General features: G+C 43.2%; 1 protein-coding gene across 1 annotated transcript in view; it reads left to right on the top strand.

Moving 5' to 3' along the window:
- Window positions 1-5,948: 5,948 nt before the first annotated feature.
- LOC115072762 (hepatitis A virus cellular receptor 1 homolog) overlaps window positions 5,949-9,932 on the top strand; it is a gene marked incomplete at its 3' end in the record, with an annotated part of 14,861 nt that continues 10,877 nt past the window's right edge. Inside the window, exons 1-3 of the mRNA XM_029570548.1 lie at window positions 5,949-6,028; window positions 6,520-6,577; window positions 9,151-9,486. Of these exons, the coding sequence (XP_029426408.1) occupies window positions 6,529-6,577; window positions 9,151-9,486 (385 nt within the window). The remainder of the gene's footprint in view (window positions 6,029-6,519; window positions 6,578-9,150; window positions 9,487-9,932) is intronic.

The raw sequence follows: 9,932 nt of genomic DNA, 5'->3' as shown, positions 1-9,932 counted from the left end.
AGGGGGGGGGGGGAGGGGCCAAAATGGGGGGTAAAGGGGGGGGGGGGGGGGGGGGGGATGGAAGGGTGAATGTGGCTTAGGGAGTCCTCGTGCGGAGAGCTGCGCTATAGACTAACCCCAAGAGGCCTGAGATAGTTCAGTGTGCATTTTTACATGTACAACACATCTCGACACTGAGTGGCCACATCTTCGGTGCTTCACAGTCAAGCAGGGCTAGTGGATTTTTCCTGTATTCACCAGCACAACTCTGATCAGTCTTTGATTTTTCTCCCCACTTCCCAAATGAATACACTTTTAATTTCCTTTTTGTTTTTCTTGGATAACACACTTTATTTTAGATAGCTGGGTAGCATTTGGCAGGAAAAAAAATGTATTCTCTTAACCTAGTTCCCTATAGACAGATATTTAGTTTTCTTTATATTTCTTTTTTTTTTCTGGTCTTTTTGAGACTGAGTCTCCTTGTAGCCCCAGCTGACCTAGAATTCACTACGTAGACCAGGCTGGCCTTGAACTCACAGAGATCTGCCTGCCTCTGCTTCCGAGTGCTGATAAGACATGCGTCACCATGACAGGTAGTTTTCTTTATATTTCATTTCAAACATGGCACAAGGAATATTCTTGACACAAAACCCTGTATATATTCATATGCTATTGAGGTACAGAGTTCTAAATGTGAAATTGATTTCTCAGAGTGTGATACTATTTAAAGTACTAGAAAACAATAACAAATTTAAAATATTATTAAGTATATTATCTTTTCCAAGGCAGTTGATTTAAGACAGGGTCTCATGTTGCTCACCTTTGCCTGGAACTCTTTATGTAGCCAGTGATGACCTTGAACTCTGATCCTCGAGCCTCCACAGCCCCAGTGCTGGGAGGGATTACAGGTGTGAACCACCTTGCCTGGATTTGAGTGGGTGCATGCTAGGCAAGTACTCTAGTAACTGAGTCACATTTCCAGCTCCTAGAAAACTAAATTTTTATTCCCTCATGGTCCCTTCAATTTGGGTTTTGATCTTCAAATTTAGCTTCAGAGTCAGATTACACTGGTGTGAGGGTGCACACCTGTAGTTCAGGCCTCGGGAGGCTGGTGCATGAGCACGAGAGTTGGAGACCAAACAAACAAAACAACAGAATGAGATTGGGCTAAAACATTCAGGCTAGGTCATTCCCATCAGATGTCTCTGCTGGAGTCCCAGTGGTTCTTATGCTCATTCACCTCTTCCCTTTCCCATTTTCCCTCCAGGAATTAGTGCTCTAACTGGTGGCCTCTGCCCTACTCCTGCTCCCCTGATGGTCCCCACTCCTCATATCGCAGCCCAAGTATTGCAGCGTTCTCTATCTTTTTGAGACAGGGTCTCTCTGTAGCCCCAGCTGACCTATGACTCTCTATGTAGACCAAACTGACCTTGAACTCACAGAGATCTGCCAGCCTCTGCCTCCTGGGTGCTGGAGTTAAAGGTGTGGGCCACCATGCCTGGCTGCAGGGCTCTCTTTCCAATTATTAGTCAGATTCACCCGTTCAGTTACTGAAGACCTTTCAGTCTCTGCTTGTTCTCTGTTTCAGTCACCCTGGCTTCCTTATGCTTCTAGAATAGCCTGAGTTCTCCTGGTTCCTGCCCCTGTTCCATGGCTGTTCCCTCTCTTTAGGATACTTCTCCCCAAAGGCAGAGCTACCCTTCTCTTTTATTTTGTAGCTTAAATTTGTCTAGAGCAACAACTTTCTTATCCCTAGTCCAGTTTCTTTCTTTGATAGTTTATTCCAATCTAACCCTTACCTAGACAATAAACTCTGTAACAGGCTGTACTCTAGGAGCCCAGCTTGACTCATAGTTGGTACAAAATCAGTATCTGTACTCGGATTGGAAGGATGAGCACATGACTGCTGTATTGCAAACTCCAGCTGTGCACCCCAGATGGAAAAAGTCATGAGTTTTTCCTACAATGAAATTAGAATGCAGCAGGCCTTCCTAGTACCCAGCAAAGAGTGCAGTGACAGTAAGACCTGCAGCTACTAGGTCCTGAACGTCAAGAGGAATGTTTGATCATGTCTTTTGTTTTTTCTTTTCTCTGGAATACAAATCCTTAGCATTTATGCAGCAACGGTGGCCTGACGGAGCAAGTGTTCAATAATATATCGGTTGATTTCATGAAGTGATAGATATAACAGGTTCTAACAACCATCCTCCAGATAAACACACGGTGCCCCTTGTTGTAGAGGAAATGTGCTTCTCAATGCAGCACCTGGGTGCTTGGAATCCTCCATCCTTCCTCATGCGTGGTGATGTCATCCTAGGATGATCTGTCTTCCTGAGAGAAAGTGGTGTTTGTAATTAGAAAATACATCCTGTTAATATAAAAGAACTTTCATCCTGCAACAATATGTAGTTTTTGGACTTGCTTCTTTAGTTAATTATTTTGAAAAAAGGAAGGGTTTATTTTTGGCTCAAGTTCAGGGTACAGTCCATTCATGATGGGGAATGTATAACTGCAGAAATGTGAGACAGCTGATCATGTCACATGCACAGTCAGGAAGCAGAGTGAGGAAACCTAGTGCTCAGCTGGCTCCTCTTTTCAGTCAGTCTAGGACCCCAGCTAGGGGAGGATGATACTCATTATTTATTTTTGACTTAAAACATTTTACATATATAAGCAGTATATTTTGAGTCTTGTAAAATATTCAGATGATACATAAACATATACATTCAGGGCTGGAGAGATGGCTCAGTGGTTAAGAGCACTGCCTGCTCTTGCGGAGGACCTAGGTTCAATTCCCAGCAGCCACTGTTGTGCCCAGTTCACAAGAGACCCGCAAAGACCACCAAGGAGCCGGCCAATGCAAACACACAAGGGTTCTTTTATTGTTACAAGGGTTCTTTTATTGTTTCAAGCTTAAGCTCGGGCCCACTCTGTCACTGACTCAGCGAATCTCAGATGTGAGACCCCTTGTTTTGGGAGACAGAGGTTTTTATAGGTTTATTTCAGCAAGTTCAGCAAGTAGGGGAGTAGGGGGTCTTCAGCCTGGCAAGCATCTGATTGGTTGCGGCTCAGTGCCAAACCATAAACTGCTGGCTTCAGGAACTCTGAAAAGATATCTGGACTTTAAGTACTTTCCTGTCCCTGGTTAATTGACCGTTGGCGGAGGAGTTGTTCTCTAACTGTTCCAAGTATTGTGGTTTTTCTTAGAACAGGGCCCAGGGCTGGGTCAGTCCTGTGGAGGTTTTATCCAAGATGGAGTCACTCAGGTCTCTCACCACATGGCGGCTAACAACTGTCCATGACTCATAACTCCAGTTCCAGGGGAATCCAACACCCTGTTCTAACCTCTGAGGGCATTGCACAACTTGGGTGCACTTATACACATGCAGGCAATACACTCATACACAGAAAACAGAAATGATAAATAAATGTATAGAATCAAAATAAAAGCTCTCTTGTTTCAGCTTGTTGCTTTACCATGCTACGAGGGGTCTATTGGGTCTTTACAGTGACATTTCTACATAGAGATGTGCATGTAAATGTGTGACCATTTCCCTGTGATACTTTTGCAAAAGTAGTTTCCTGTGAAATACGTCATGAACTTTTTTCACTTGCATTTCTTGAAAATATTTTTCATCTCACAGTCTTCCAATAAAAGGTGGACATTCTTTATGAGCACATTGTTAATAAGTAGAACAACATTGTGCAAGCCGCGACCCTTCACCAGGGTTTGGCTAAAACTCAGTAAGCATTTTACGTATTTGTTCCTGGCATAGGGAAGTTCAGCTTAGTTCCCAAAGGCTGTGGGAGGTCTTCATAAAGGACTGTAGACATTTAAAAAACATTGCTCTGACTGAGGATATAGTTCAGTTGGTAGAATGCTTCCCTTGCATGCCTAAAACCCTGGGTTGGATCCCCACGAACCTGTGATAGCATAAGCAGAGGCTGGAGGATCAAGTTCAAGGTCATTCTCAAATACAGGAGTTGCAGGCCAACTTGCATTAAATAATGAGACACTGTCCAAACAATACAAAAGCCTAATGCTTAAATCTCTTTGACCCACCTGTTTTCACAAAAATTGGATGTGGAGGAAGTGCTTACACAGAGTAGAAGTTTTAGCCCCAATCAATTCTGTGACATGATCCACCTGCCTCTGCCTCTGGAGTGCTGGGATTAAAGGCGTGTACTGTCATACCCGGCCTTGTCCTCAATATCTTTAAGAAGCTATGTACAGTTTATTTGGTTTGGGGGCAGAGGATACCAGTCATCTCATGATTCCTTCTAGAAACATTCCTTTTTGAGCAATGTAGGACCCTCTAGCTGCCAGAAAAGAAAGTGGTCATATCTAGCTTCCTGTCTTGTACAGCTACCACACTCTCCTTGGGTATGGCATGTTAGTAACACTTGAAAGGTACATTGTGAAGCGCTACTTCACTTTGCAAAGATGGCAGCTTCATTTCCTAAACTTCTCTAAGCAGTGTAATAGGGCACCTTCTTGACCATAGCTATTCCATGTTAAAGTTCAGGCTGACTCTAGTCTATGAAATTATCAAGCAGTTGACCTAGGGTATGGGAACACGTCTGCTGGATCCCGATTGTCTTGGGAACAGGTCAGAGTGTTCCAGAGTGCACCTGCTAACTGCAGATTTATGGCTTCTGTAGGTTATGCTTGGCTTGCTTCTGCAAATAGTAATTGTTACTTAATAGAATAGAAATTGTTAAGGGGGCTCTCCACCTGTAAGCTTGGGAACTTAAACTTTTGGCTATGGTTTCTCTGTATAAAAGCTTACTCTAGATATGGCTCAGTGCTACATACTTGGGTTCCGACACCCTTGTGTAGTAGCCCCAGGCAGTAATGACTTTCATTCAGCAAAACTTTGTCTGAGTGGTCTTCTCTGGTGAAGCCCTCCCCAACAGCAGTGACTGTAGACTCATTTTGTTAGAGTCGACTTTTGCTTCTGTCTCTGCCCCAGGAAACCATGCTGTGCAACATTCTCTTCCTTTTGGACTTAGGTTTATTCTTCTGTGAACGGAGAGTGCTGGTCCAGGTATTCAAAGTCTCTTTACCCAGCAACCATTTGAAAGTGTGCCTGATCTCCAGACCTGGAGTCTCATCTACAATGAAGACCTTTGCTGCAGCTTTGAAACAACCCAGGAGAAAATTAGCAATAGTCCCATTTACTAATATTTCCCATAATCTGTTTAAATCAGGCAGTAGATACTGTCTAGCAAAAAGATTGAAGAACTAGAAGACTGAATATTCATCCAAATCAAGTGAAGGTGTGCCTAGGAGATAAGGAGGAGTTCCAGGAAAGTTGTCCATAAACAACTCAGGAAAAGTCAGCCACCAGCAGAGGAGGGGAGACTAGAAGGAGCTGCTGCTCTCTCTGAACAGTTATAACTGGTGAGTACAGTCCTCTGGAGACTTATGCTGAAGAGGGAAAAAAAGAGAATATTGCTCCTTGGAGTTTCTGTATTGTATGGAATTATATATGGGATTAAGTGGGATTCTATACGTGACTTTAGGACAACGACTGCATCAGTAGAAATTAATCCAAACAAAGTTCTTCATATTCCTCGGAAGGTAAATTCTAATTTAAATGAAATGATGAACTTACATAAATGAGCTATTAATGACCTTGAAAGCAAATTTCCTACACATAAAATAAAAATAATAAATAAAATATTTTTAAAAGTATTTATGGTTTAGCAATTAAGGAACAAATGTTGAAACCAAGAAGTTGGAATCTGAACTCATGTAGCCTTCCGCCATGACGGGCTGAAAGCAGCTGCCTCAGGGCACCCGTGAGGACTAGATGCTTGTGAGTAAGTAGCCCAGGATCCCCTTCACAGCAGATTCTGCAAACAGCTAAGCAAATATTTTTAGTGCTATTACGAAAAGTGAGGAAACCAAGGCATGGAGGGCCCTGCAACTCCCAGGACACCCAGGTCTGTAAGAGGAAGGTTTGGATCGGAACCCAAGCGCTTCTCAAACTGTTCTCTAGACCGTCCTCGGGAAGCTGTAGTCCCAGTCACTGTGTGTGGCAGCGTGAGTGCTTAGGCACAGTGCTTCACATGCTTGCTCAGTTCATCTCAGTCATGATTAACTTGGTGGCGGCTTAGGGACAACCCCTGTGGCCACTGAGCAGGAGCAGCCTGCTTGCCACCAGAAGGCGCTTGCCATTGGAAGGCTTGACTTTCTACCATGGAGCCACATTATCTCTGTCTTCAATCTGCCTTATGTGTGGACAGAGACGAACGAGATCAATAGCTATACCTGGGGAAGGACTGGGAGCTACGAGGCTGTTTTGAAGATAGCTTTCCCTTTCATGGGAAGGTACAGAGCCCTCCACCAGTGGAGACTAACAGAGCTCTGAATGAAGCCTTTGAAAGCTGGCTTCTCTCAACCCCAGCAGAGCAGGGCTACATGATTCACACAATCAGGGTGAAAGGAGAAGTCGCTGTCTGAGAATTCAGACCTGTTCAGACACCATGTGCTGGTGCCACAGCCAACCAGCGTGTCTTCTCCTTTTCCTTCAGGTCAACGCCATGATGCATCCTGGAGTGGTCATCTCAGGCCTCATGCTGCTTCTCACAGGTATGTGTGGATGTGAACTGGGGATGCTGTGCAGGCTGGAGGTGGAGGAAGAAGAGGGACACTCCTGGGCTTTGTTGGATGACTATGGGTTATCTAGTGAGCAGAGAGCCAGGGTGAAACCTGAACTCCAAAGAAATTATTTAACCTGTATGAATTACAAAATTGATAGCAAAATTAACAAGATCCATACCTGTTTGTCAGAAAAGGGGTGAGCATATATGTACACGCATGTGCACCGACGAAGGTTTGTAAGGTACAGGGTAAGTGCTTTCTGTGCCTGAGCGCTGAGGAGAGGGAAGTGGAATTAGGAGGTCAAAGGGAGAGTTAACCTTCATTACATTTCTTTTTGCCTTTTGATTTTTCAAACCACTTTTAATTATTCAACTTAAAATATATTAGTTGAAAACATTCTATGAGATGGGGAAATAGTTGATTAAAATTATTTTAAGAGAGCCAGGCATGGTGGCACATGGGAGGCAGAGGCAGGTGGATCTCTGTTATTTCAAGGCCAGCCTGGTCTACATAGCAAGTTCCAGGCCAGCTGGGGCTACAGGGAGACCGTGTCTCAAAAAGACAAAAAAAAAAATTATCTTAAGCCTGCCCCTCTCTCTCTCTCTCTCTCTGCCCCACCCCCCCGTAGCCCCAGCTAGCCTAGAACTCATTACGGCCTCAAACTTATAGATATCCACCTGCCTGTGCCTCTCGAGTGCTGAGATCAAAGGCATATGCCACTATGCCCAGCTCTTTTTTTCTTTTTTTGAGACTAGGCTGGCATCAAAGTTGACGTGTAGCTGAGGTGACCCTCCTGCTTCTGCCTCTCACCACTTCTCTACATATTTAAAAAACTAATCTCTTGCTGGTTGTATTATAGTAGGAAGTTCATTTTATTATGTATTTTCTATAACAAGTAAACTAGCATGTGTTATATTTATAATTCTAAAAAATATTAGAGACTATTAAGTAATGAGTATTTCAGTGAGAAATATGCATTTATTATATATAACGATGAAATTTGTTTTCCCTTAAAGCATTTCCCAAACTCACAGCCTGGTCCTCTGTGTATGTGACTAGCTAGTGAGTCTCACATTTCATTATATTCTGGTGCTGGGGATCCAACCCAGGGGCTAGCTAGCACAGTCTAGTCAAGCACCCTACTCTTGATCTACAGCCCCAGTCCTCAGAGTCCCTTTAAAGGCTATCTCTAAAGCAATTAGTAATAGGAATTTTATGACACTATCCCCACAGATAAATATTTAAAATGTTATTTTAGTTTTCAAAGTTGCATGATTTGGTCCTTGATTAAACACTCTCTGATTTTGTGGTCTTAACATAAGTGAGTCTGACTCAATTGCTGGAATTTCATCAACTTAAGAAAGAAATCTCAGTTTAGAATTTTTTCAGGACTGATCCTAAAGTTCATATTAAGCCTGAGCCCTTCCTGACGCTGTACACATGAAAATTGATTGTGAAATTGTGAAAATTGTAGTTGCTAAAGTTCTGCCTTTAAACCAACATTGGCTCTGCTTTCTGTATAGGAGAAATAGGTAGTTGAATAAGGGATTTCATTTCTAAGGAGCATTTGGGAGGGTATGGGAAGGGTTGAGACAGGGTCTCATGAGATCGGATTGTCCTTGAATTCAAAAGGTCAGCAAGGCTGGCCATGAACATACGGTCTTCCTGCCTCTGCTTCCGAAATTCTGGGTATACAAGTGTGAACCAACATGCCCGGCTTCTGTGATAGAGGTTTCTAATCTTTACAAATGAAAATTTGAGCTGGTCTTAGTGGCATATGCTTGTGATCCATCACACTGGGGTCAGAGGAAGGAGGATAACGAGTTCACGCCAGCCTGGTTGACAAGAGCAGGTGTTTCAGAAACAAACACACAACTAAAGAAAATGAAAAACACGATGAATATCATACAGTACAGCAAGTCATTTTATATACAATGTATCCTTTAGATAATGCCACTGAAGAAGAATATGCTAACTTTAAAAAGTTAGGCTATAAAATGTATACAAAGAAAAAAGTGACATGAACCATTGGGACACTGGCTCAGTAACAGAGCACTTGCCTCCCATGCAAGAGGCCCCAGGTTCAATTCCCAGGACAGCCTAAAAGAAAAATTGAAATGATTATGTAGGGCCTGGAGGATGGCTCATTGTTTAGGAACAAGCACTACTGCTCTTCCAGAGGACTGGAGTTCAAATCCCAGCACCCTCACTGGGCTGTTTACAACTGCCTGAAACTCCAGCTCCAGGGGATCTGTGGGCACTGAATTCATGAACACAAACCCATATGCATACATACATAATTAAAATAATATTAAGATATTTTTTAAAGAAATTAAGATGCTGGGAGTGGTGGAGCACACCTTTAATCGCAATCCTCAGGAGGTAGAGGCAGAGGCAGGCAGATCTCTGCTAGACTGAGGCCAGCCTGGTCTACATAGTGAGTTCCAGGGGAGCTGGGACTAGGAAAACCCTGACTAAAAAAAAAAAGAAATTAAGAAGTAAAAATAAAATTTTAGGCGAATGTGCAGTGCTGATTCTCCCTTTCTCTCTCTTTATTACAGCTGCTGTGGATTCTTACACAGAAGTGCTTGGAGTGGTGGGTCAGCCTGTCACGCTGCCATGTACTTACATGGCATCGAATGGGACCTTAATCACATGTTGGGGTCGAGGGGATTGTTCTTCCTCATGTTCAGACCTGGTTATCTGGATGGATGGACACCGTGTCTACTACCAGAAGGACAGTCGTTACCAGCTCAAGGGGCAGATTTCACAAGGAAACGTGTCTTTGACCATTGGGCGTGTTCTTCAGAGTGACAGTGGTTCGTACTGTTGTCGAGTGCAAACCCCAAGATGGATCAGCATACAGGTATTGACCTTCTTACTGAAAGTTAGACCTGGTAAGCTTGCCTTGTTTTCTTTGATTATTTCTTCCAAGTGAAATGCATTACCCGTTTGCTACTAATTTGCTCTTTTCCTGTAATAGGGAAACACCAGGTTCTTATAAACATGTTTGTTATTAATCACTTGCCTTTGATTATTTTAAACTTTATTTTATCTAGAAATTTTTTAATATATATGAGCATTTTGCCTGCAGGTATGTAAGTGTAGCCATGTGTGCAATGACCACACAGGCCAGAAGAGGGTGTAGGATCCCTTGGAACTGGAGTTGTTAGTTGCCATGTGGATGCTGAGAACAGATTCCGGTTCCTCTGCAAAAGCAGCTAGTGTTCTTAACTGCTGAGCCATCTCTAGCCCCTGGTTTCTTTTCTTTTTTTTGTTTTCTTCTTTTCTCTCTTTCTTTCCTTCTTCCTTCCCTTCCTTCCTCCTCCTCCCTCCCCCTCTC

The sequence above is a fragment of the Nannospalax galili genome, unplaced genomic scaffold, assembly GCF_000622305.1.
Source record: "Nannospalax galili isolate Female #2095 unplaced genomic scaffold, S.galili_v1.0 scaffold983, whole genome shotgun sequence".
Lineage (NCBI taxonomy): Eukaryota > Metazoa > Chordata > Mammalia > Rodentia > Spalacidae > Nannospalax > Nannospalax galili.
The sequence above is the reverse complement of the archived record's forward strand: the minus strand, read 5'-3'. Positions and strand labels throughout refer to the sequence as shown.